The sequence below is a fragment of the Accipiter gentilis genome, unplaced genomic scaffold (genome assembly GCF_929443795.1).
Source record: "Accipiter gentilis unplaced genomic scaffold, bAccGen1.1, whole genome shotgun sequence".
In the NCBI taxonomy this organism is placed as follows: domain Eukaryota; kingdom Metazoa; phylum Chordata; class Aves; order Accipitriformes; family Accipitridae; genus Astur; species Astur gentilis.
The window spans coordinates 344325-371898 of record NW_026060823.1 but is presented as its reverse complement, the minus strand read 5'-3'; the positions used below and the strand labels follow the sequence as shown (position 1 = coordinate 371898).

The 27574-nt window shown below is 46.3% G+C and overlaps 1 protein-coding gene and 1 long non-coding RNA gene across 24 annotated transcripts in view; one reads left to right on the top strand and one right to left on the bottom strand.

Annotated features, from left to right (window-relative positions):
• The window catches only part of LOC126036771 (uncharacterized), a 251573-nt gene extending 241503 nt beyond the window's left edge, over window positions 1-10070 (top strand). For both annotated transcript variants that reach the window (XR_007505362.1, XR_007505361.1), the window contains exons 4-6: window positions 8860-8972; window positions 9302-9414; window positions 9743-10070. This is a non-coding gene — a long non-coding RNA (uncharacterized LOC126036771). The remainder of the gene's footprint in view (window positions 1-8859; window positions 8973-9301; window positions 9415-9742) is intronic.
• Window positions 1-27574, bottom strand: part of LOC126036761 (electroneutral sodium bicarbonate exchanger 1-like) — a 340015-nt gene that overhangs the window by 160188 nt on the left and 152253 nt on the right. Inside the window, exon 11 of one of the 22 annotated variants that reach the window (XM_049796845.1) lies at window positions 13130-13168. The exons of the other annotated variants lie outside the window; for them this stretch is intronic. Coding sequence (XP_049652802.1) covers window positions 13154-13168 — 15 coding nt within the window. The 3' untranslated portion in view covers window positions 13130-13153. Of the gene's footprint in view, window positions 1-13129; window positions 13169-27574 lie in introns of those variants that run through there. 22 annotated transcript variants of the gene reach the window in all.

The following is a 27574-nucleotide window of genomic DNA, read 5'->3' as shown; positions in this document are numbered from 1 at the left end:
GGCAGCTCCCGATTTAATTAAGCGTATGTACACAGCACCACTTAGTGGTGCAAGCAGAGTCACCGCTGATAGGAATGAGAAGCTTGAACACCAACCTTCCCTCCCCGGCCCCCTGGACACTGCAGCCTGATCTTGACAAATTGACCGCCTGGATAAAGAAAGCTATCTGGCAACTAAAAAGATCCATTGTACTTTTCTGCTCAGTACACCTAAAGATACAGATTCACCCTCGAAATCTCGGCCAATTTCTTGAATACCACCAACACTCAGAACGGGTTTCAAATGGCAACGTGGCAGGACAAAGTAATAAATGCTTATCCTTAAGTCTGCTAACTTTCTAAACCTTTGCCTAGACCTTAAGGAAATGTAAAAACAAACAAACTACTGCAAAGTTCAACACGCAATCCACGCAAAGTTAAGGCTATCAAGTAGGAACCTGATTACGAGTATAAATCATGCAATAGCTACTCTATGACATGGATGTCCTGAACAGATCATCCTCTACAGTGTAACTCCAAGGTACAAACCCATCAGCACCTCCTTCCCTCTCTGTATCGCTGTGGTTACCTGCTCTGTGCCCAGAGCCAAAAAGAATCCCGACGTTGGAGTTACTGTTCCTTTTATGCCCAGCCCCATACTTCTTTCCCGACGGAGAGGTGACGCACCTGATTTGAGGTGGAGTGCAGTCAACCTTCTCATCTAGTGCTGGGCAGTTTATTTGTCCCACAAACAAACCCCAGGAAAGAGAATGCACGGTTGGACGGGTGCACTTGAGATTTTGACCACGCGGTAGCACCGTTAACTGCTGAAAGAGCAGGACTCTCTGCCGCTCCGTGTCCATGTCACGACTGCCCTCACGTCCCCAGTCTGCACCCAGCTCCTCCAGGGTGTGCAGAGGGGCTTCCAGCCCTGGCTCAGCAGGCGTCCACATAAGATCCCCCAGCCAAGAGGGGGGTGTATGCTCACCTGCCACATCGATACCGTGGGTACATTAAAAGCCACCCCCCAACTCTTTCTCCAGAAGTGACTGGGGGAGGCTTTTCAGTCATCTGGCTGTAAACCCCCTCCCCCTCAGGGAGACCAACATCCAGGCATGCCTTGCTCTAACTCCCCAAATCCACTGCCCTCCGAGGAATAAAAGGCGTCTGGGCCACTCCCCCGGCTCTAATCTGCAGATATGCCTGGCTTCCCAGAAGTAGGCTGAGAAAGCCAGCATTAAGGCAGTCCTTCCCACGCCCAGATCCACAAAATCCTCAGAGAAAAGAAGAAAAATAGCCACTTCACTGCAGCAGGAAGTAAATAAACTTGGGGGACACAGGAGGCCAGTTCTCCTGGGGTCAATGGAAAGGAGGGCTAGATGCAACGTATCTGAGGATTTTCCATGTGCACAGCTGAAACAGCCATGCCTCAAGCAGGGATGCGTCCCATTTATGGCAGTTCCTCGCCACTTCTCATCCCCAAAAGACAAACTCGGGCCTCTGCCTTCTCCGTGTGTAGCTCCCCACTCCCTTCAGCATGGAGCTGCGAGGCTCTGGGTTTGTGGAGAACCACAGGTGGGAAACCGAGGCTACTAATGGTGACCACAGAGAACAGACCAGCTCGGAGGGGGCGAGGAGGGCTGATGCACAATTTCTACGTTTGAATTTGTTGGGAACTTGGTGGGAGTCACAGGCTTGCAAGCCACAACCCCAGCTATCCAGGACATGGGCTTCCCAAGATCACAAACCTCCGGGGACGGGGACGGCGCCTGCGCCGGCGAGCGAACGCCGGGCTGCCCCAACGCGAAGCACGGCGCATGCGCCCGGGAGGCGCGTCCGCACGGCTGGTCGGGGAGCGGGCGCAGCGGGAAGCCCGCGGAAAACCACGCGAAACCGGCAACGCTCCTGAGTCTGACCTGGTCGGACTACGCCGCGCCCGAGAGCCGCGCTGCTGCCCGGCTGCCGAGTCCACGAAAACTACAGCTCCCGGCATGCCCCGGGAGGCAGCCTGCCCTGCTGCCTGGCCCCGAGGGAACGCCGCTTCCCTTCCCCCCCACCTCCCCACGCCGGCGCAGCGGCAGTTCCCGCCGAGCCCCCAGCGCCGCTCCGGGTAGCTCCGGCACGGCGCGGCCCCGCTGCCGCTCCGTGCGTGCAACACGGACCCCGCCGTCCTCCTCGGGGCTTTCCCCGGGACCCGCCGGCCGACTGCGCAGCCCCGCCAGGGGGCCCGGTGAGCCCCCACCCCCGCGCGCCCGTTCTCTCAGCCGCCCTGTCAGCGCCCCCCCACCCCCGCGCGCCCGTTCTCTCAGCCGCCCTGTCAGCGCCCCCCCACCCCCGCGCGCCCGTTCTCTCAGCCGCCCTGTCAGCGCCCCCCCCCACCCCCGCGCGCCCGTTCTCTCAGCCGCCCTGTCAGCGCCCCCCCCACCCCCGCGCGCCCGTTCTCTCAGCCGCCCTGTCAGCGCCCCCCCACCCCCGCGCGCCCGTTCTCTCAGCCGCCCTCTCAGCGCCCCCCCACCCCCGCGCGCCCGTTCTCTCAGCCGCCCTCTCAGCGCCCCCCCACCCCCGCGCGCCCGTTCTCTCAGCCGCCCTCTCAGCGCCCCCCCCACCCCCGCGCGCCCGTTCTCTCAGCCGCCCTCTCAGCGCCCCCCCACCCCCGCGCGCCCGTTCTCTCAGCCGCCCTCTCAGCGCCCCACCCCCCACCCCCGCGCGCACGTTCTCTCAGCCGCCCTGTCAGCGCCCTACCCCCGCGCGCACGTTCTCTCAGCTGCCCTGTCAGCGCCCCCCCCTCCGCCCCCGCGCGCACGTTCTCTCAGCCGCCCTGTCAGCGCCCCACCCCCCACCCCCGCGCGCACGTTCTCTCAGCCGCTCTGTCAGCGCCCCCCCCTCCGCCCCCGCGCGCACGTTCTCTCAGCCGCCCTGTCAACGCCCCCCCCCCTCCGCCCCCGCGCGCACGTTCTCTCAGCCGCCCTGTGAGCCCCCAGGGCTCCCCCTCGGCCTCGGCACCCCCACCTCCCCCGGGGCACCCCCACCGCCCCCGGGCCACCCCCGCCTCCGACGTTCGCGCTCCGAGGGGCGCCCGGCCCCGCTCACCTTCTCCCTCGGGCCAGCCGCAGCCCGGTCACCACTCAGCTCCGCTCTGCTCCGCTCCTGCCTGGGCTCCCGGCGGCCCCTCCCCCGGCAGCCCCTCCTCCCCCGGCGGCCCCCCCCTTGCCAGGGAGGGGGCGTCGCCATCAGCCTCTCACTGCCCGCACCTGCGGCTCCTCCAGCCCCGGCCCGCAGCTGTGGTACCGAAACCCGGAACCAAACCCCTCACCACCAAGGTGAAGTGAAGCAGCAGGCACTGCCTTGACTGAGTGACAGATGTCAAGAGTCATCTGATGTGGAAGAGGTGTTAACTGGGGTCAAAATACAGATTTTAATACCCATCTTATTTTAGTTCTAAGACTTGGCGATTGCCAGGTATCATCTTTTCGATTTCCCCAGGTCCACCCGCGAGCGAGGCCACAAGGGAGATTTCTTCCAGAGAGAGGATAGAGTTATTAAGTCTCAAGACCACGATTTGCTTTTCTCCTTCATGAAGAGGTGAGTGGATCATATAGCATCACTAGTCACCCAAGCAGTTAAGCCTGAACTTTTCACCTGTCCTTTAATGCCGTCAACTCCAAGCTAAATTTTTCCCGTTATTAAGAGGGGACCAAAGATCATGTGAAGTATTATTATCCTTTCTACAAATACACCCCCATCTTAGAGCTTTAGCTACTAGAGAAGGTCTTGGGAGTTTGGGGTCAGAGGAGCTAGCTGCAAGTACAAACTTTCATACAGCTCTGTTTAGGATGTGTGATGTTTCTCTGGTTGTCTAAACCGGTCTAAATTTCCACAGATGGTCCCGACTCTGGGTGGCTCTAACAAGGATCCTGGAACTCCAGTAAGTTCTAAACATCGTTTTATATTTTAAACATGATCCCAAGTTCCTTTTTGCACTTGTCTCTACGGTTTTGGCAGCTGACAGCCCCGAGGGGTGCTTGTACAAGTTTCTCCCGAAGGGCGAGTAAATTAATTCTTTTGTCCGTGAGGTGGATGGTTTGGTAACGTTATAATTCACAACGCTGTAATTCCTTCTTTCAAATTTAAAAAAAAATAATTGCCTTTTAAATCCATCCAATTGAATCTGCTAAAATGATTCTCATTGTTCTACCTCTTTTCTCAAGTTTTGGTTAAATTCAATGTCAGTATTCTCCACGGAACTAGATTTTCATCTGACTTTGGAATCGGAAAGGCAGGCTGTTACTGAGGTTAAACTCTGTGTCTTTACAAAACTTTGAATCAGTTACAAAACTAGATTATTTTTTTTAATTCAAATTACAAAACCGGTTAATATCAAGATGAATAGCTCAAACAATAATTGTTTCATTTTGTTTATCTCATGTTTAGAACCCCTCAAAAAAACCCACATACACCCTCTGAACACACAAAAAGATTATTGCCCTCGACAATATTCCTAATAGCAACCCCAACATTATAAACTTTACACAACTGTTTTCCCAAATAGATAACGTGAAACTTACTTATAGATTTTCCGTTTTAAAGGGACAGTTTCTTTAGACTTCCAGTTTCTTGTTGGGTGCTTTCTTTATTCTCGAATAATGAAGCCAAGGTTCTTCTCCCAGACCTTTACTGCTACAAGTGTTGTTAAAATGACTCGATACGGTCCTTTCCACTTCTTGGTGATTTTATATATATTCAGTCTCCTGGTCGGAAGGGATGCGCTGCTACGTCCAGTTCTAAGGGTCCAGCTGTGGAGACATACTGACAAAGTTCTTGAAAAGAATTGCTTAAAGAAATCATAACACCTTTTAAAAACATATCTCCAAAGGCACTCAAGATACTCAGAACACAGGACTCTTGATATGGTCTTTCATACAACATTTCCTAAAGACTTGACTTTTCTTTCTCTTCTGGCTATACTCCGATTCTTAATAGAGCCACGGGTAACGCTTTAACCCATGTGAGGAGTGAGGTTTCCTGACAAATTTTACTCGACTGTTGCTTAAGGATATAGTTCATTCCCTCTCTCTCTCTCTGCCCACACACTTGCTCGTGGTCTATGTGGGGTGTGATAGTCTCAATCCATAGATAATACTTGGCTCAACTTGTCTCATAATCTTTGCTATAAAATGAGGGCCATTGTCAGATGACATTCTTACAGGCACCCCATATTTTGGTATTATCTCTTTGAGCAAGACTTTGACTACTTCCCTTGCTTTGTTGGTGCGACAAGGGAAAGCCTTGGGCCACCCAGTAAAGATATCAACTAAAACTAGGACATATCCTTATTTTCAAGGCAATTCTATAAAATCAATTTGCTAATATTCTTCTAAAAAATTTCCTTATTTAATAATCCCAAAGATGATCTTATTACTGGTTCGGGGATAATTTTACATATACATTTCACGTCCACTTATAATTGTTTAAACAATCTTTGTCATATTTCGCTTTCTGTTTCCCAGTATACTCTGTGATGTTCAATGGGGCATTTTCTCTTATTATTGTGGGTGGGACTATTATTCGACCTGTCGGTGTTACAGCCTATCCTGTTTCATTTTGTTAGCCTGCAATCTAATAATTAATTCTTCATCATTATAATTTGGAGTTTCTTTAGGCAATTTTATACCTTTCTCTGGAACTAGTGCTAGGATGCCTTTTTCTGCAGCCTCTTCAGCAGCTTTATCAGCCAGTCGGTTACCTGCGTTAGGAGGACCGGTCTTACCTAACGGATGTGCTTTACAGTGCATCATCGTGACTGCTGTTGGTTTTTGAATGCTTTCTAACAATTTCAGTATTTGTTCTGCGTGCTGAACGGCGGTTCCTGGTGCAGATAACAGTCCTCTTTCTCCCCGTATCGCTCCATGCGCACGTACCACTCCAAAAGCATACTTTGAGTCTGTCCAAGTGTTGACTCGCTTTCCTTGACTTAGTTCCAGAGCTCGAGTAAGAGCTATCAATTCAGCCTTTTGGGCAGAGATCATCGAAGGCAAAGTTGGCAACGCAAGTACCTCCTCAGTAGTTATTGTCTATCTCGATAAAACGTTTTCCTTCACAGATGGAACCGCTTCCGTTGGCATATAGTTCCCAATCTGTTTCTTCTAGTGGCACATCTCAGAGATCCAGTCAGCTGGAGTAAACTCTTTCGATTGCCTGCAAGCAGTCACGTTCCAGTTCTCCTTTAACTCGGTCAGTTGTTGAAAACGCAACAGGGTTAACGGCGGTAGTAGTTTTTAGGTAAACATCATCTTGTTCCAGCAACAACACCACTTGGTATTTCAGCATTCTGCTAGGGGATAACCAGTGCCCCCCTTTCCGTTTTAGCACAACAGTTATCATATGGGAAACGTACAGTAATCCTTTCTCCTCAGGCGAACTTACGAGCTTCCTGGATCAGTAGCACAGTTGCAGCGACGGCTCTCGGACGACCAGAGCATCCCAGACTCACGTTATCCAATCGCTTCGAGAAGTAGGCCACAGCTCGCCCACTTGGCCCTAAATATTGGGCCAGGATACCCAGAGTTCTACCTCTTCTTTCACGAGCAGAAAGTTCAAGTGTCTCTTGTGAGATCTGGCAGACGCTAGGGCTGGCACCCCTATTACAGCCTGTTTCAATTCTTGGAAGGTAGCTTTCTCGGCATCGGTCCAATCCGTCGTTTGAGGTTTTGAGCTGCTCCTATAAAGGTCAGGCCAGCAAGCCACAATTTATAATCTACAGGTGACACCACTCGACCATTCCCGGAAATGCTTGTCATTCATTTTTTTAGTCTTAGGTTCGGGGAGACGACACATTGCCTCTTTTCTCTCAGTTCCCAATTGTCTCTGTCCTTTTAGGATTTTAAAACTCAAATTTAAGTTTCTTCTTTCTGGGTTATTTGGGTTTTTTTCTTTTGACACTCGATATCTACTGATTCCCAAAAAGTTCAAAAAGTTAAGAGTTAACTTTGTGCATTGTTCTTCCGTCTCAGCTACCATTAACAGATCGTCCATATATTTCAGCAAGATTTCTTGATTATTTTCTTTCTTCCAAATCTCTAATTCTCGTGCCAATTGATTTCCAAAAATGGTAAGACTATTCTTAAAGCCTTGAGGGAAGACTGTCCACGTATATCGTGTTTTTCTCCCAGTCTCAGGATTTTCCCATTCCAAAGCAAAAACCTCTTGACTATTGGGATCCAAGGGAATATAGAAAAAGGCATCTTTTCGGTCCAACACTGTGAACCATTCTCATTTCTCCGTTAGGGTTGTTAACAAAGTATAAGGATTTGCTACGACCGGATGAATACCTTGTACTATTTGATTTATTGCTCTGAGGAGGTCTTGAACTAATCTATCATCTTTTTCATCAGCCTTTTAAAAGGCAAGATCGGGGTGTTATATCTGGATTCACATTCTATTAACAATTTGTATCTTAAAAATTTTTGTATTACCATTACTAACTCTTTCCGACTTTCCGGTTTTAGGGGGTATTGTTTCATTCTTACCGGATTCGATCCTGGCTTTAAATCAACTCTCACAGGGTCTGCTTTTTGGATTTACCGGGAACTTCCCAGTCCAGACGACTGGAATGACAGCATTACACTTGGACCGGTATAATCTTCTGCTTTCGGTAAACATCCTGTTAACAACAAAGCCGCTGCTTCGATACGTTTAGTTTCTGGAATTAAAATTTTAAGCTCTCCATTTTTAAATTTAATTTCTGCCTCTAAGTTCTCAAATAGACCTCTCCTTAACAGGAGTTTAGGAGAATTTGGCACATACAAAAACTGCCGAGTGACCCATTGCTTTCCTAATTTCATTGTTAAAGATTTAAAGAAGGGTCTAGTTTCTCGTTCGCTTGTTGCACCAACACCACCAATTTCTTCAAAACTTAACTCTCCCTCTGAGGTATTTAAAACTGAAAAGGTGACTCTAGTGTCAACTCAAATTCAATTTTCTGTTCTCCCAGTTTAGCTGTAACCAGAGGTTCTGCTGGGAGACTCCCCTCCGGTCCCCGTCCGATACGTTCACTTAAAAAGAACAAATCTACATATGGCACTTTATTCCATTTACTCTCTCTCCTACAAAACAACAGTAATTGCAATATAGTATTGTAACTCAAAGTTCTGTTTGTTTACCATTTTTCCTGCAGTTCACCCCAACGTGCCAATAAACATCCCAGCGGTGATGTTTCTGGTAACTTTTCATCAGCAGTTCTATTTCCTGCACTCTTATTCTTAAACAATTTTGCTAATGCCATTATACTTATATACATTCAAATACCAAATACCAAACAAATGCAAACGACAGCTGTCCCAAATAATACACAAAGTCCAACCCAGCAATAGCTTTCGCTTATGACTTACGGGCAGACGCCTAGGCTTCCACTCCAGACGGCTACCCTCCAAGCCCCAACCCTGGGAAGCTTTCGCCGCGCCTCACGGGCAGGCTTTCCAAACAAATTCCAAAGAAGCAGCGCCTTACCTTTTTTCCAGGGAACGCTGTGAGGAGCTTTGCGTGTCGAGGGTGACGGTTCTCCCCGAGAATACCACGGTGCCGGCCGGAGCTCGATCGACACGCGATCTCGTCCAGTCTCACTCGCAAGGTCCCATTTGGGTCGCCAAAACCGTTACCGAAATCCAGAATAAAACTCCTTAACGCCAACGTGAAGTTAAGAAGCAGGCACTTTGTTTATCGCAGCGCTGGGGACACGGGAACCTCTGTCCTCCGGGATTCCCTGTGATTCCTTGCAGACGTCTCCTAGCGTCTTTTGGCCTTTTCTTATAAGGGCCGGAGATCCCAGGTAGCAGCCCCAGACTTGTCTAATGATGCTACCCTAGATGATTCTTCTCTTTTGCAGGAAGCTCTCTTCTCCGGGATCGACCCAAGACTCCTCCCAGGCGTCATCCCAGAATGTTTTGACCTCTGCGTTCGGGACCGGAGATCCCAGCTACCTGCCCCAGACTCCTCCAAGTAAGTAGCTCGAGACATTTTTGTTCTCCTGTAGAGAAATCTCTCAACTCCGACAGCCACCTGAGACTCCTCCCAGGCATCTCCCACAGTCTTCTGTCCTCTGCTTTACCTAGCTTAGGGGTCAGGTAGTAGCCCCAGACTCCTCCAAGGAAGCTACCGTTGAGGTTTTCTCTTTTTTTCGAGGAGCCTCTGCCCTCCGGGACTCCCTGTGATTCCTTCCAGACGTCTCCTAGCGTCTTTTGGCCTTTTCTTATAAGGGCCGGAGATCCCAGGTAGCAGCCCCAGACTTGACTAATGAGGCTACCCTAGATGATTCTTCTCTTTTGCAGGAAGCTCTCTTATCCGGGATTGACCCAAGACTCCTCCCAGGCATCATCCCATAATGTTTTGACCTCTGCGTTCGGGACCGGAGATCCCATCTACCTGCCCCAGACTCCTCCAAGTAAGTAGCTCGAGACATTTTTGTTCTCCTGTAGAGAAATCTCTCAACTCTGACAGGCACCTGAGACTCCTCCCAGGCATCTCCCACAGTCTTCTGTCCTCTGCTTTACCTACTAAGGGGTCAGGTTGAAGCCCCAGACTCCTCCTAGGAAGCTACCGTTGAGGTTTTTTTCTTTTTTGGAGGAACCTGTGCCCTCCGGGATCCCCTGTGATTCCTTCCAGACATCTCCTAGCGTCTTTTGGCCTTTTCTTATAAGGGCCGGAGATCCCAGGTAGCAGCCCCAGACTTGACCAATGAGGCTACCCTAGATGATTCTTCTCTTTTGCAGGAAGCTCTCTTCTCCGGGATCGACCCAAGACTCCAAGACAAGCAGGTGAAGGAAGCCTTGCTGAAGCTTTAGAGAAGGAAGAGGGTCTTTCATTCCGTCTAGCTGGCGCTCTAGGCTTTCACCTGTCTCCTGTCTTTCTGCTCTTTCTTCTTGAGCTCTTGGGGTATTTGTCACGGAAGGTTAAGTGGTTAAAAGTGTCCTGGTTTCAGCTTGGATAGAGTTAACTGTCTTCCTAGTAGCTGGTACAGTGCTATGTTTTGAGTTCAGTATGCAAAGAACCTTGATAACACTGATGTTTGCAGTTGTTGCCGAGGAGTGTTTAGATAAAGTCAAGGATTTTTCAGCTTCTCATGCCCAGCCAGCGAGAAAGCTGGAGGGGCACAAGAACTTGGCACAGGACACAGCCAGGGCACCTGACCCAAACTGGCCAACAGGGTATTCCATACCATGCGACATCCCATCTAGTATAGGAACTGGGGAGTGGGGGGGGGAATCGCTGCTCGGGGACTAGCTGGGTGTGAATGGTGGGTGGTGAGCGATTGCACTGCGCATCATTTGTACATTCCGATCCTTTTGTTATTGCTGTTGTCATTTTATTAGTATTATCATTATTAGTTTCTTCCTTTCTGTTCTATTAAACCGTGCTTATCTCAACCCACGAGTTTTACTTCTTTTTCCGGATTTTCTCCCCCATCCCACTGGGTGGGGGGGGAGTGAGTGAGCGGCTGGGTGGTGCTTAGTTGCTGGCTGGGGTTAAACCATGATAGAGACAGAGTCACAGCAGCACAGAATGGATGCTGAAAGAGACCTCTAGAGATCATCCAGCCCACCTCGGCTGCTTGAGCAGGGCCAGCTGCAGCAGGCTGTGAGTCTGCTTCTCGAAGGTTCTATTGGCTGCGTTGCTCCCAGGTTGTGGAGCTCGCATGGGAAATGGGCAATGAAGAGGGATGAAGTTTCCAGGCACTTTCTGGCCGGTGCAGTGATTTTTTCTACTCTTAAAAACTCAGTTGGGCTCAGCACAGCAAGGAGCCACAGCAAGGTCTTCAGTGCCTGCACTGGAAACTCTGCGTATACTCCGGCCAGGGAGCACCGCAGACACCCTTCCCTCCACGGGCCCCCAGTTTCCAAGAGAGCCCATGCCTCCAGCGGGTCCCAAGCGCCCTACCCAGGCAGGAGCACGGCACAGACCAGTGCGTTTAAAGCTTCTCCCGGAGGAGCCCGTGCAGCCCGAGTCGTTGAAGAGGGCGGTAGCTGGGAGCCTTGTGGAGGATGTCCTGAGGAGGTGTGCGGCTCCAGGGCCACAGAGCCCCCAGGCAGCTCCCCCAGGCAGAGAATAAAGAGTTTGCTCCCAAGGGCTTGCTTGTGCCTACATTTATTGATGCCAGGCCATACTGTGTCTGGGTGTTTTCCCTGCAAAGTTTTCCCTCGTCTTCCTCCCTCCTACAGCCTCGGTCAGGCCAAGACCCAGTTCTACAGGGAATCTTAAGTAGGGACGAGAAAAGGAGTCAATGTTTCTGCCTTGTTTAGAAAGCTTTGTGGCTGGGCTATTGGAGGGGCTGGTCCAGCTCTGTAAAGCTGTACTCATGCCTTCTGTGAGTCCCATAGGTGGGCGCTGTTGAAGGCTGCGCCTTGTTCTGTGCGTTTATTCTCTCGTCCCCTCACGACCTCCTGATGGGCCTTGGGGTTCCTACCCAGGCCCGTTGGTAGTCCTGTGTCGCGGTAGAGACGGACGCGACAAGTAACAGATCATGCAAAATGGCTCCTTTATTGTTCTAACACAGCTTTTTATCCCCTACTTCAGAATATGTGTTAGTAGATGATTGGTTTAGTTAGTAACGGTTCTTCTTATCGCTATCTTGTTTTTGTACCGCTCTTCTCGGATCTTCCCAGACTTTCAAGGATACACTACAAGCTGCTCAAGGTCGCGCTGTTCTCGAACTGTCAGGCATTTTGTAGACCCGTTGCATCCCCCGACAGTCCTGTCTGTGTCGCAACAAGGGACTGGCCTTCAAAATGAGGCTTTGGGCCCTAAGAGAAGGGTTTGGAGCATAAAAATGAGGGTTTGGAAACTCAGGATGTGGCTTGGACCCTGAAAACGACTGGCTGGATCCTAAAAATGAGGCTTTGGAGACTGAAAATGGGAGTTCGGCAACTAAAAAAGTGGCCTTGCGCTCTAAAAAGGAGACTTTGCCAACTGCAAGGGAGCCCGTGGACCCTCAAAATGGGGGTTTGGAGCCTGAAATGGGGCTCTGGAAGCCAAAACTAAGACTTTGGGAAGGGAAAACGAGGCTTTCTGCCCTGTAAGTGTAACTTTGGAGCCTAAAAGCGTGGCTTTGTGCCTTAAAGCTGAGGGTTTAAACCCTCCAAGTGAAACTGCGGGCCCTAAAGAACAGCTATGGGTCATAAAAGGCCAAATGGTTTGGACCAGAACAATGAGGAGTTTGGCCCTCCAGATGAGGCTTTGGGCACTAAAAATGGTGGGGGAGATGCTACATGTGACCCTTTGGGCTCTGCAAAGGAGGGGAACCTATTGGTGTCGATAGGGCCCCAAGACATGAGGCTTTGGTCCCAAAGAGAGGGCTTGGGTCACTCCAGGGGAGGCCCTCAGCTGTTAAAAGAGGCCTTTGGACCCTCCAGTGGAGGGTTTGGGCCCTAAGAGTGGGGCTTTGGAAATGAAACTGAGGCTTTGAACCCTGCATTAGGTTTTGTGCCTTCAAGGGATGCTTCAGTACCAAAAACGAGGGCTTTGCGCCCTAGAAATGGGTCTTTGGAAGCTCCAAATGAGGGGTTGTGCGTTAAACAAGAGATGCCTTGCACCCCAGATGAGGAGCTTGGCCTCTAAAATGAGGCTTTGGGCCCTCCAATTGAATATTTGGACCCTCAAAATGAGGCCTTGGGCTCTCCCTAGTTGCAGACTGGATCCTAAAAATGAGCCTGTGGTCCCTGGAAAGGAGGCTCTCTTCCCTGAAGAGGAGGCTTTGGAAGGTAAAGAATGAGGCTTGGGGCTCTAACGGTGGGGTTTGTGCTGTAAAAGGAAGGCTTGGGCCTTACAAATGGGTATTTGGGCCCCTGCAATGAGGCTTCAGGACCCTAAAAATGAAGGGGTAGATTGTGGAAACGATTCTTTGGACCCCGAAAATGAGGCATTGGGCCCTAAAACTGAGGTTCGGAGCCTCAAAATTTGAGTTTAGAAACAAGGTTGCGGAGCCTGAAATGGGGCTCTGGAGTTTATAAATAAAGCTTTGGACCATCAAAATGAGGATTTGTTCACAAAAAAGAAGGGTTGGGACGCGAAAAGGAGTATTTGGACAGTCAAAACAAGGCTTTGGGACAGAAAAATGTGTACTTGGGCCTTATAAACGAAGCTGTGTACTCTAAAAAGTGGCCTTCAGTCCTAAAGCGTTCAGTCTTCTATTGGGATGCTCCCTGTGGGACAGGAGGACAATTGCTTTGAGCTGCCTCTATTTCAGGAAGGATTACCTACGTTTGCCTTCCATCTGAAATACTGCTTAGTGCAACTTGTTGGGTTGTTTGTTTTTTTTAAAATTGGGGAAGTGTGTGTGAACAGCTGAGTGCTAGTATACAGTGAATTACCTTCCCCTGCTGAGAGTAAATGGGTTTAGGAATAAAAATACCCGTTTTGTATTACAAAAATTGGTTCCCTTGAAGATGCAAGTGCTAACTGATGGACTCCTGGCTGACAAAATCTCTTCCCAGCTTGCTTAAACGTTAAACAGCCTTCACAGTGGCGTTCAGATGATCTCGTGTGATTTCTTGCAATTAATCATGGTTGTCTGAAGCGTACCACTAAAGCATAGTAATGTGTTTTGGTTGTTAAAAAGTAGGAGGAGAAGTTCATGGAGACATCTTCTGTGTCGGGTTTCAATGAGTTCAAGCTATTGTTGTGTCCGGTTGAGAGTTTCTGATGTTATTTTTCCCTCTTTCGGAGGGAGGTGAACATGCCCATCTCGCCCTCCAGGAGCAAGGATGCCATCTCAAGCCCATGCCACCCTCAAAGCTTGCGTCCTGGAGTTGAGCGTGGAGGGGCATCACCCCACGAAGGTTTGGTGTGTTGTAGCAGTCGGTGCTGTGGGGTCTGGTGGGTGGGTGGCAGTGGGGTGGAAGCAGCTGTTGGGGGTTCCGTCATTTGCATAGCCCAGCCCCCCCCGCATGCTTCAGAATGTTGGGGTCCCTGTGGCAGTTTTTGAATGGTCCCTCCCAGTTGGGTCAACGGACCCAGCGCAGCCAGAAGATCCCGTTGGAGCTCCTCTCTCTGGCATAAATCCCTCGGCGTTTGGGCTTGAGAAGAGGTAAAGTTGGAATCTGCAGATCTCCTTAGGTGACCTTCAGGAGCTGTGGGCTGTGGGTGGGGACTGGCTCTCTGTCTCTGGTCCAGCGACTGGTGTCATTGCTCATAGGAAGAGCTTTACCAGGCGACTCTGCCGTTTCCCTTCTTCTGGGGGTTACGGGAGCCGTTTTGGAGGTGAGGGAGATGTGAATTCCCGGTCTTGAGCCAACCTGGATGGAGCAGAGGTGGACTGTGATTTGTCTGACCTCAACAGTGTATCTGTAACGCAGTTGCAATCGTCTCTGCCTGCACAACTGGCATGAGGTCCTGTTTTATTTTAAAGGAGACGTAGTGAATAAAATCAGTGAATCTAATGGGCGGTCTTTCTGACCAAATATATAAATGTTTATTTAGGATAAGATAAACGGTCCCTTGAAGCACTGGTTACACGGACTTAACTCTGTGTTGCCTAAAAATGGGACCAAGTTTGGCTCGGCCGTGGGCGTCTACATTAGAGACATCCACGTTTAGTCAGATGAATCACACCCCAGTCTCCTGTGTTCCTCATCAGGTCTCTGGCAACTCTGCTGTTAGCCCTTACTGAAGCCAAGTACAGTCTCTCATTGATTGATAGATTGATTTTAACAGAAAGGAAAGTCAGTCTTAGACATTTGGTTGCGGAAGAAAGTTTGTGTTTGAAGATCGTGCTTGGATCTTTGAGTAGGTCTAATTAGATGCCTTTTCCTCTTTGCTTCATCCCTGATAAGCTTAGGCACTCTCTGTTTGTCCTGTTTCGGAGGACCACTGCCCAAGGCGCGTAGCATTGCACAGGGAGATGCTGCATCTCATTTTGCACTGTGAGTCCTGTTAAGTCATCAGGAATGAAGTACTTTTAGGAGATAAGCTAACTAAATTGCACTCAAGTGAAAAAAGTGCTCTATAACTCCCGAGAAATAATACTGGATTATAATGAAAATAGAAGTATTTTGAGCAAAAGATGCTTAAAAAGTTAGGTAAAAATGAAGAGCACGGTGCAATTTTTTTAGTTTGGGTTTTTATACATTTTTGATTTAAAGTTTGAATGTAAACAAATCTGCTTGAATTGATGTGGAAAAGATGCTCAAATTGACAAGTATTTCTTTCAAACAAGAATAAGCAAAGTAGCAGCTAGAGAGAGTGTTTTGGCTTTAAAGTGTTTTGTATTTGTGAACCCAAATCTCCAGGCTGCTGGGCAGGGTGAGACCTGTGCCAGCCAATTCATCTTTTAGCTCCAAGTGCCTTTTGATAGAGATGCAGGTCTCCTGGGGATTGTGGGGACGTGCTCCTGCATCTGGAAAAGATGGCTGAGTTCCTGGTGTAAGAAGGGCACTGGGGTTTAGAGGTCAGAGCTGAGGCAGGTATGGAAGATGGCAATAGCTGTGATCATTAGTGCAAAAAAATTATTTTTGTATATTCAAGCAGGTTTTTTTCTCTCCTCTGCTAATCCAGTGTGGAATATGAGCCAATAAAGAGAAACCGACGCTGTACACGCTGGACACACTTAAGTATTTGTTTTAAAATAGGTGTGAGGTCAAGCTAGAACGTGCTTTGCAATTGGTGTATTTACTGCAGCAAATTTTCTGCTCTTCCTGGCCGTCTTCTGTGGTTTTCAGCCTGCTTCACCTCCACAGAAAGAGATACCGTGCGTATGAAAGAGCCCGTTATGCGCCTTCCCTTAGGAGATGTTTTTTTGTGCTCTGCTCTTGAGTTACGATCTGAATTATTTATGCCAACATTTCAAATAGCTTTTGGATTCCCTGGTTAAAGTATTCTGAACCTACCCCAGCTACATGTTACAATGCACAAGTCCCACCAACCATCAGTTTTTATTTCATGTCATTTGTCATGAAGTAACACACATTGCAGCCAGAATGCTGTGTTGCTGTTCCATGTTTTTTTTTACAGTAGTTTTCCAGCTGTATTCCTCGTCCCCATGATAAAGAGTGTTGCCAGTATTTCTTTTTATCTTAGAATACACATGGTAAGGATGGTTGCTGGATGTCTCATCCTTTTTAAGGCTGTGAAGGCATGCTCTGACAAGGCCTTTTCCCAGACCCAGGTATTCAGGGATGCAAGGTGTGCCTATCCCCATCAGCTCTGTGAAGGATGTAAGAGAGATTGTGCGCCTGAAGGTTGAATGATGCTTCTGTGTTAGAAGCTGAATTTCCACAAGCAAAAAACAGCTTCCCCGACTCTTTAAGCTGTGTGTCCTTTTAATGCTGCAAAAATGTAAATAATGATCCTTGCGTACATCTTTCTCAATTAAATGTACAGTGGATGTCTTCTCGTTCAGCTAGTCTGGAGCTTAAAAAGCAGCTTAAAAATACTGGACAGGGTAATTTTTGGTGGACATGGCCAGAGCCTGCTTGGAAGAAAATTGGATTGGTTACACCAGTCTTTATGTGAGGCCCAAAGAGAGCCTAAGGTTTTGAGTGCCCTAGAATGCTCTTTTCAAGTAGGTTAACAGGCACATATACACCCTGTAATGACGTAAGGACTCCCCAGAACATCTTCAGGACAGCTATATTTTATGCAAGCCCCTGTTTTCATGCAACCTCAGCTAGCGTTGTGCTGCTCTTTGCAGGGTCGGGTGAGCGGTGTTGTCTTTGGCTGTGTGGGCTTAAATGTGTTTCTAATGTGCGTGTCAAATAATTGCCTGTTAAACAGACTGCCAGTGTGGCTGAAGCCAGTGCTTCCGAAGAAGGTGAAATAAAAGCTTTGAAGATAGGGTCCTGCTGCGAATACGATCCAGTCAAGTAAGTGTTGATTGTGTCCCATCTGATCTTTGCAGATCGTGGAAAAATTGCAGAGATGTTTGTTTTAACGAGAGAGACACATGCCTACCTCTTTGGTTTTCTCCCCCAAACCATTTAGTTACCTGAAGAAACCCTTGGGTCCGCTCCGCCATCATCTACTTGCTTTCACTGCGGAAAACGTGGCCACTACATAAAGAACTGCCCGACAAATGGGGTAAGATTGTGGGGGACTTGTGGTGTTACTTAGTTTTTAATTGTTTTGCCTTGGCAGTTACGTAACAAATACATGAATCCTCATATTAAGAATTGTTTCTGTTGGGGTGAAATGCAGAGGTTGTATGGCAATGTTGCAAAGGCCTTCAAAATTCCAGGGGAAGCTGGAATTAGAAGTGTGAAATTTTCTTTTTCCTAGGTCGTAGACATTCAATATATCCATAGGTCTTTCTGGGTGAACACTCGTGCATGTTTTTATATCTTTCAGTATTAGTGGAAATGTTTCTGTTTTCCACTCTTCTTAATGGCAGTTCACAGTTTTTATTATTTTGTACAAAACCAAGACATTTCTCTCTGCCCCATCTATTGAATATTTGCGTGTTTTAATTGCACTAAGTCCCTGGTTGAGTATTGATGCCATTTAACCGTAGTCACTGAAAGCTCATTTTGCTTCTGTTTTATGTTTCAAAGGCTTCTTGCCAAGTCTAACAGATGGCTGTTGGACTGAGATTTCCTCCCCCTCTGACTTTTCTGAAATCCCATGTGTGAAACAGGCTGAAGTTTTCCTGTTGCTATACAGTGAGAAAATCCTGCCGTGTGCTGACAGGAGTGGCTCTTTTAAAATGACCGTGGTAGCACTTCTGGTTTTCCGTCCTGGATCTCCTTTTGTAGAAGCTGTAACATCGACTTCTTGCTTTTATAAAATGTAATTGCTCGGAGACTAACGTTATGCTGAGCCTGCAATTTACATGTATCCTCTGGCAAAGGAGAGGTGGGATTCATTTCACCTGCTTTCTAGCTGTGAAAAGATTAATTTTCTAGTCTGAGCTTCTTTCTTAGTTGCTCCAATGAATGGGAGAGTTCTGCAGAAGGAAGATTGTTCCTCCCTCCCTCTTCTAGTGTTGTGGCTATAGAAAAGTAGTTTAAACTAAGCGCCTACCTTTTAGGAGGCTCATGTGGAGCGAGAAGAATTCCATCTCTTCTCTTGCTTTGAGAAAATGCAGAGCTTGGAAAAGTTTTCCTCTACCCATCTTTAACTCGTTTCTTTTTCCTTCCCCACCCCTCCTCCAGGGAAGCTTATGCTAGAGGAAGGATGGAGAAGCCTCCCTTTTTACCAGAGGAGCCGTCTTCTTCTTCCTCCTCCTCCTCCTCCTCTTCCTCCACCTCAGATGCTCCCGTTCCAGATGAGTTGTCATGTCTCATCTGTAAGGACATAATGACTGATGCAGCTGTTATTCCCTGCTGTGGCAACAGTTATTGTGACAAATGTAAGTGTTACGCCCGTGTTTGTTAATTCTAAACATCACATCTGATTTTCTGAAAGCAGAAAGAGGAGGGAACAAAATTACTTTGCTACCAGTTCTATTTTATGCTGAAGTATACCCTGGACGGGAAAGGGCTCTTCTGGTATCAAGGGCGAAAAAAGCCAGGAAGCCTTTTCCCCTTTTTAGGTATCTAGTTAAGTCTTCTTTACAAGCGGAAGGACGAGTATGAGGAGAGTGGCTAACTGTGCAGGGGATTACAGTATTAGACACTGAATGCTTTTAGTTGGTCCACAGCCCTTTGTCTCATACAAAATTATATAGCCGACTCTGGTGACTTAGAGTGGTCTGCAACAAACGGATAGTTAGGCATTTAATCCACATTCTTCTCCATGGGAGAGTTGGTTAAAACCTTCAGAACTCGAACCTCCTAATGGTTTTTTGAACCTATTAATGAGGTTTTTTTGAAACATGTTTTGTTCATTAACCTTGAGGTTGGGGACTTCTCGCTGTACTAGATAGTGGGGAAAAAGACTAGCTGCAACATCAAGACACAGCCTATGCTACATCTGCAGATGTTCCAATGGTGAAATACAAAACTGTATAGTTATTTGCTGCATACTAGAAATTTTTTACACTATTGAACATTTATAGCTTCATGCTCTCAGTTCAAGACTATATTCACCTGTTAATCATAGACATGTCTTTATGATTGGTGAGAACCCCCAAAACTTCCTTAGTTTGGCTAAATACTGTTTTGATTATTCTAATTCTATGCAGGTATTAGAACAGCATTACTGGAATCTGAGGAACATATATGCCCAACGTGTCAGGAGACAGATGTTTCACCTGATGCTTTAATTCCCAACAAGTGCATACGCCAGGTAACATGACGACTTTTACATAAAGTGCTTGTAAGAAAAGGCTCTTTGTAAAAAGCGGAAAGGGAAGAAAATATTAATTTACATCTCCTTAAGCAAGGCGTAATTGAATAAGGCTAAATTGACTTTTCAAATGCACTGTTTGCTGCTGTCACAGAAGCTTACGACTCTTTAGAGATGATCTGGCAAATTCGGGTCCCGCTCTTACTGAACACGATTGCCTCGCTTTCACATTTGGCGTTAACGCTGAAGTACTTGAAATACAGGTCCTCTGAGCTACCAGTCATTAGTATCAGTGTTCAATGTGACATGTTCATACATCTGTATGTTGGTTTCTTTGAGGATTGATGGCATTTACGGAATACATGAGTAATTTTCCTCTGTGAAGGCTTCTGTTCGTATATCTGCTGAAGTTCCATCGTAGCTTCTTGTAAATGCTTTTCTGCCTCTAGGCTGTGAACAACTTCAAAAATGGAACTAGCTACACAAAAAGGCTCCATCAGCAGATTCAGCAGCAACAGCAGCAGCAGCAGCAGCCGCCACCGCCTCCACCACCACCCAAGACTGTTAGACCTCCCGCTGTTCTGGTGAGTGCCGCTGAACCATCTACATCTTCCTCTCTGTCAGTCAGCAGTTTGTTGGAAGAGAAGGTAAGCTTTATTTCAACATATGCAGTGATTCTTATATTGTAGTAGAGCTTCTTTTCCAACTGTCTGCGTTATTCACAAGGGCTGTCGGCTTCCTGTGCGAAGACAAGCAGCATTAGCAAGTCGTCTGGGCCCCCAAGGACAGTCAATACCCACCACTGGTAAGGAACTGTAACTTTAGAATTCCTTTCAAAACATTATCTTCAGATAAACTGCATGGGATTTTTTGCTTTTTCCTCTCTCCACTCCAAAAGGTCATCCGGGGAGAGGCAGTACAATTGGCTCAGCAGGTGGCAGACCAGGCTGGGAACTGTAAGTATTATATAGAAATTCAATGTATTACTACTTGTAAGCTGTTAAACGAGGCCGTAGCACTTGACTTCTGCAACGGCTGATTCATAGTGAAGTACGTATGCACAGATAGTTGTGGAGAATACAAGTGGTCGTTAATTTTTCAATGGCCTAATTTGAACTGGCTTTAACAAAGGGGATCTGTGCTTGCAGTGAAATTATTTAAAATAAACCTCCAGTACCTGATTGAGAAGAGGACTCTGACAAAGGAAGTCTTTTTGAGGAAACCAGAATTACCTATCAAAATTAAATACAGTTGAAGGATCAAGTGGAAAGGCACCCTTTTGGTTCCTGGCTGAACAGGACTGTAGAAATTGATTTCCCAGTAGGAGTCAGCCTCCACATTCTTTTTTTCTAACAACTTAGTTGATGCTGATTGAGCAAATTCTTGGAAAAGTCAACACTGCTCTGTTATGACCATTTTGAATGTCTTCAATGTAGTCAGCCCAAATAGCCAAGCTGCTTTCTCTCAGTTGGCGAGAGAGGAGTCTGTTTTATCTGTGACTGCAGGGTCAGGTCAGTCCTTCCTTTTAGTATATATGTGTTCTAGATAGGTAGATTGTAAGGGTGCCCTGTGTTTATAAAATCTTAAGATAAATCAAAACAAACCCCAGGATCCATCCCACAGATTGTCTAAAATCTCCAATCGAGTAAGCAGGAGAATAACAAGTCGGGGACAAGAGCAGGCCAAATACATCATGGTGAGGCAACGACGTAGGAAGCGTACGTGGAAGAAGATGAAAGAAGTTTGGGAGAAGATGAGTTACTATCTGTGCAGTACTTTGCAGATCAGAAGTGTGAAGAAGTGTGGGCACATGCGAGATGGGAGTCTCTTTTAAGCCTGGGCAGCCTCCATCCACAGTCGCAAAGCTGAGTCTGAGGAGAGCAGACTGAGGGAAGTGTTGGGGGTGAGGATGTGGAAGGCAAGTAGGAGGGTCAAGAAATGAGTGTAGTCTCAAATGAACAGAGAGCAGGGAGAAAAAGGCTTCAGTTGAGAACAAGAAGTGCTTGCCACCACACTCCCGCTTCATTGGCTTTCCTTCTGTATTTGTTATGAAAATGGTATCATAAGAAGGAAAATACTCATTAGGAATATTTTGACTTATGAAGTGGAAGTTGACATGCCTATAAAGAAGGCAAGGCAAATTAGGTCAGGGCCTAGTTACACTTGAAAGTAAACAGCCGTTCTGACTGGGGAGAGTAGTTCATAGGACTACAGTCCTAATACCACCCCCCCACCCCCGCCAGCTTTTTGGAAAACGCCTAGAAAAAAAAGTTTGAAAAATGAGCTCATAGAGAAGGGGGGTGGGGGAGCCCACTAGGTGACTAAAAGCTACGTCTGTAGTTGGACAAAGCTACTCTGCGAGAGAGAAATCCATCTTCCCTCAGTGGCAGAGTAAAGGCAACAATTAGAAATCAGGAGTTGTAATAAGCTATCTTTTTAAAATCAAGTGTTGAGGCTGTCCTTTGAGCATTTCCTCATCCCATTCCAGCCAAAGTGGGTCAGATACCTTAAATAGTTCTAAGCGTCTCTTGACTAACCCAGCTAAGATTTGAAGCCGTCCATTTGTGAAGTAGGAAAATAGCCGGTTTGAATAATGGCATCATTAATCCCTGTAGCCTTAGGGTCTGGATATGGACTCTTTGACAAGCATGATGAGTTGTAGAGACCTTTTTAATGGGTGTCCCCCTTTTGCTACTAGTGTTTCTGTAGAGACCCTTGATCCATTAAGTACAGTTCTTACCTCCGGTGCCCCTCCTTTCTCTCTCCTGGTTTCAGCTGGTAATGCTCTGCCTGACTGGGCAGTGAGCTAGCGAAAGCAGATTTGAGCACCTTCTACAAGCAGAGCTTAACTTGTGCTGCTCTGCGTGCTGATGTACATCTCTTGGATTTAGATTAAACCAGATGTATGTAGAGCTAAGCCTCTGAGCTATAAAAGTGGAACGCTGTGTTAAGAGCACAAGGCTCTGCTAGCAACATTAGCTGCAGATTGGTTGATGTTTTCCTTCATCCTCTTCCATAGACAAAACCAAGGTAATGCTGAATTTACTGCAACAACTCTGTTTAACAGACCACTTTGTCCCTGCTCTGCAATCAACTCTAATGTCCTTTCAGAATCAGTAGAAGCACAGCCAATACATTGAACTAAAAGAAGCCAGTGTTAAATTGTCTTGTTTAATGTGATCGGGAAGCTGATGGGAATAACCTTAAGTCAAAAGTGCTGTGAAACTGAAATGGGTCCAAAAAAACTTGTGCTGTACATAGTGTCGCCCTTAGTGGATTTCAAACCTTTTCATTTCCTGGCGATCAGTTCCAACTGTCTAGCGCAATGCAAATAAGCTGTCTTCAGATAGCAGCAACTTGGATCTTTTCTTATGTCCACAAGTGTTTTTTAAAGAAGTTGCTTCTAAGTTAGGTCAAGTTATCTAAAAACCATAAGCAGGATCTTTTTTCCCTCATTTATATTAATGCTGGGCAAAAGGGCATTTTGAAGCTGATTTGGAAACCTGTAAGTGGAAGGGTGTTTTGCAGTAAGGTGGTGGTTGTTGTTTTGTTGGGTTTTGTTTTTCTCTTTTGTGGAGTCTTCGGTATTTTATTTTCTCCCCCAGTACTCCTAGGCTGCAGAACCAGCCTCCAAGGCACTATGGAATGACTTCTGCAATTAGCTTGGCTCCTCCTACGGATAGAGATTCCATTCATACTCAGAAGCTGCTTGAAGCGATGAAAGCATTGGGGGTATTTGAAGAGGAGGAAGAACTGAATCACAGGTATAACAAGACTGTAAAATTTGTTAATGTCCTGGGGTTTTTTTAGGGCAAACTTAACATGAGTTTTCTTTACAGGCTGGTCGTTCTTGGCAGACTGAATAACTTGGTCAAAGAATGGATTTCAGAACTTGGTGAGAGCCAGGTAAGGTTTTTTGATAGGTTCTTATCAAAACAGCTGAAGCCTTTTTGTTTCTTTCAAAGGCGATACTACTAGGATTTATGCTAAAGTTCAACATTTAACTTCCTTCTTAAGTATCAAGGAGATCTGTAGTAAAAGCCATTGAAATAATGTATAAAAGATCCTTTAGATGAAGACCTTCAAGTCCTTGGGGCACTGAATAAGTTTGTGAAGTGGCTCTGTCAGTTGACTTGTAGCGGTTAACAAAGCTGAAACAAGACATTGTGGGGGGAGACAGATGGTAACAGGGCAGTAAACTTGCCCCAGACAGCCTACAGCACTCAATCTAGTTTGAAATTATTACTCTAGACTTGCCTTTGGTATGGCTCTTAGATGGTGTTCATTTATGTGGGTCTGCTGCAGGGAAGACTGATAATAGGTCTTTGTTTAAACTGATGAAGCGACTGCTACAGTACTCACCTTTTTTGTTGTTGTTGTTGTTGTTTGTGAGTTGCCAGCACTCCCTTCAGAAAAACAGAATCAGTCTATTAGACTAACAACTCAGTATGGGAGGGAGAAGACATTGTTTATGGAGGCTGCTGTAGTCTTTCTAAGTAACTTCTATGCTAGTTAAACTTGCACGTAGGTCAACGTGTATCTTCTGTTCTCCAGAAAACTCTTTCTCTTCTACCCACAGAATCTTCCCCCTTCAGTAGTAGCAAATGTTGGTGGCAAAATATTTACGTTTGGTTCTTACAGGCTTGGAGTACACACTAAAGGTAAACTTTTGGTGTCTGGTCATAGTTGTAATGTTTGAAAGTGTCTTCCAACAGTAACAGAACAAATGGCATCTCTTTGCAGGTGCTGACATAGACGTGGCTTGTGTTGCTCCTAGACATGTAGAAAGATCGGATTTCTTTCAGTCGTTCTTTGAAAAACTGAAACGTCAGGAGGAAATAAAAAACCTAAGAGTAAGCAAGCTCTCTCCTTGATAGATTGTGCAACTCCGACAATAAGAATATTCCTGTTAAAGACTCCTATTGGTAGTGATTGTCTTGCAAACCAAAATGAAAAAGGGCCTTGTTTCTGAGCCCCTTCTAAAATACTGTCTACGCAGCATGAAAGTGTGGAAGTCAAGCTTTTGGTTCCCTTCCCCAGTGACTGTATGTCCGATCCGAATCTCTGTGGTTCACTTCTCCCCTACCCATGGTTTGGGAATGAGTGGGCTATAGTATCAAAAAGCAAGGTTGTGCCTAGGAGCCTTGCTTTCATCCTAGCTGTAGTAAGGGGCTTGGCAAGAAAGTAACTGCATGCAGGTAGAGGAAGGGGCAGCCTGAGAGCTAAGGGAGTTGAATGTGATGTGGAAAGGTTTCTGTCAGTACCTTTGCCATGGTGTTCCTTGGGTGTACTTTAGGACCTCTAATTCATTCTTCTCTGGTCCTGTTCTTCTCTGGCTACTCAGCCCGAGACTTTGTAGAAGAGATGCACAGTCAGCTTTGCATAAAGTCAATAGGAGCTGTGCTGTGAATGTACAAAACTGCCTTGTAAAATGACCCTCCGGTGCATATGCTGTGTACTTTGCATATAGAACCGAACTCCTGAGAAGTGTTTCTCTCAGGCTGGTCTTCCTTGTGCAGACATTTTGAAAGACTTCACGTGCATAGCTAATGAGCCTTTGTTTAGGTGACCGAAGACAGGGTCAGTGGGCTGTGGCACAGTTCTGACGAGTGGGCTACAAAATTGAAAACTGTCCCATAAGGTAGCTGATAGCATCTCAGGCATGGTAGAAAATAAAAATACAGGAGGCTAGTGCGCGCTGCAAACGCGGACAGAATGTTCTCGATTTCTCTGGATGTTAACCAGGAGTAAGATAGCTACAGAAATCTCTTGCTTTTCTTCCTCACCACCAAGGTAAGTACCTTACAACCTCTGATACTGATGGCTCATTGTGCACTGTTTGTTCATTACAATACGTGATCAGCCTCCGGATCTCTTGGCTAAATAACTTGTTAAAGCTAGTATTATACCGTCTTAGTGCTATACCGCTTGCAGCTTATGAACAATTCTTCTGGTTTGGAAGCAACTCAGTCTTTATACTGAGTAGTTAGCAGTGTAAATTCTGCATTTGATCGTAGTTCAGGAGAAACATTAAAGTAGCAAACCATGTTTTCTTACACAGTTATCCTCTCCTTTCCAGGCAGTTGAAGATGCATATGTACCAGTTGTCAAGTTTGAGTTTGATGGCGTTGAGGTAAGCATTTTTTGGTTTTTTTTTAAGTGAGTAAATTTTTTCTTGCTTTGGAATAGGATAACTTTTCCAGGGAGCTGTGACTGTGCTATTTTGGACCGCAAAGTATCCCAGGAGAAGACATTGCAGTAGAATGGGAGCTTATAGGAAAATAAGCCCCTAGGAAGCCTAGCACGCATGGGAGCATCAGGGACATCTTTTTCTAGGCCTGTGCTGTAGACCAGGGTAGCCTGCTTGAATAGCATTTATCCCTAGGATCATGCAGAGTGGGAGCAGAGGCGGTGTCCTTGCTCAGTCTTCTTAGCTCTGCCAAGCTAGGTATCTACAGAGGGATGTGTACAGTGTAGTTCACTGTACGAATCGTGTGAGCAGACTAAATGTTTTGCTGCACATCCAAAATGAAGTGGTCATGGGACAACCAATCTGGAACATGGAAAGTGAAAGTACTCATTTGACTCCCGCCTGGGTCTGTCAGCTGCAGGAATCCAGCTATCTTGAATACATCCTACACAATGAATCAAGACCTGCCTGCTGTAGTCCCTAAGCAAGTTACTGCTTGGTATCGCTATCACAAAGAGATTTATTCAGTGACCTTTTTGTGGCCTTCATCTGGTACAGACTTTCACAGGATAATCTTCTTGCCTCAGACTGTACTAAAAAGCAGATACTTCAGGATCAAAAGGGCTTACTGCATAAAGGAAATGCTCTCTCCTTTGCTGAAGTATAGTTGAGGTGACTGAACTTAAGTCTTAATTCTGTGAATAATTTTAAGTTCCCTTTTAATTGAAACTCTAAGTCTAGAGTAATCTTTTCCAACTTAAAATGCCCTCTTCCTTTCCCTAGCTTAAAAAGAAAGGGGTGATGCAGTGAAGGCTTTGTAAATAAAATTGGGAACTTCTAGAAATTGTATTGAGTCTTCTGGCAAATGAATCTCTTGGGAGATGTATCTATAGTCACATAATTCTAAATACAGATGTTAACCACTCTTTTTAGACTTGAGTAACTGTCCCCCACCAGTGTGCTCTTTGCAAACTGCGGGGCATTCTAACGGTTGGCACTTTTTCCCTCTTAAGATTGATCTCGTGTTTGCAAGACTGTCTGTGCCAATTGTTGCTGATAATCTTGATCTCAGAGACAACTCGTGTCTCAGAAGCCTGGATGTAAGATGTATACGGAGCTTAAATGGTAAGCATATTTGCACATCTTTAACAAGAAAATGTTACTAAAGTTGGTATGGAATGCACGTTACACACCCCAAGTTTCTGTACAGGATGCAGAAACTGATCCCCTGTATACTTGAGATCTGAGGAGGTGGCGAGTGGGCTTAAATTCAGCTGTTTCAAGTTGTGTGTTTAGATAGACCTGTGTTTCATGTTTCTTCGATTGGGGGGTGTGTGGTGTTCCAGTTTGCCACAGAAACTGCTTCAGGTGAATAGGTAGAGCACTTGATAGAGAAGATTGTGTGGTAGTTTATTAAAAAAAAAAGGATATTTAAAATACCTGAAGCCGAAGTTGCTCACTGTTTAACGCTGACTGGTTTAATTGTTCCTGGCTGTCGAAAGAAACCTAGCTTTCGGAATCCTGTCGAAGGGCCTTATTGACAATTGTTGGCTGTAGTCTAAAGTATGAAAAAGCTGTTGAGGGTACCAGTTACCTGAGGTGATACGGAATGTGTAACCTCTAATTTGTTATGTTATGTGCCTGTAAGGTTATGTGTAACCTCTGATTTTTAAGGTAATACAAAGCAAGTAATGCAAACTTGTTTTCATAGACTTGCAGGAGAAACTGTAAGCTACTGATCCAGTACAGCACAGAACTGACTCGTACCTGTTACCAGGAAGTGCTGTACTTCAACTGTTTTTTCTTACAGGCTGCAGAGTTACTGACGAAATCCTGCACCTAGTGCCAAATAAAGAGACCTTCCGGCTCACGCTCCGTGCAATTAAACTGTGGGCAAAACGTGAGTAATGTGATTGTTTGTGATCTTTAAACTTTCCAGAGGCACCTCGTGCTGAAAAAACAATGGCACTAGAAGTCCTTCATCTTTGGATAGCTGTTTAAATATCAGGTTTTAGTTCAAAACCTGTGTTTTAGTTTAGATTCAAGGACTGTCTGTGGGGTAGATTCTGTGGTTTTTTTTAATGGGGGTGGAGCGGGGAGATGAGGGGAGTGCCTACAAGACAAGGTGCTGCATTGCTTACCAGGAACCTGACTAGAAAGGATAAAAAATGCCCAGTGAAGTATAAAAGCTTGATAGATA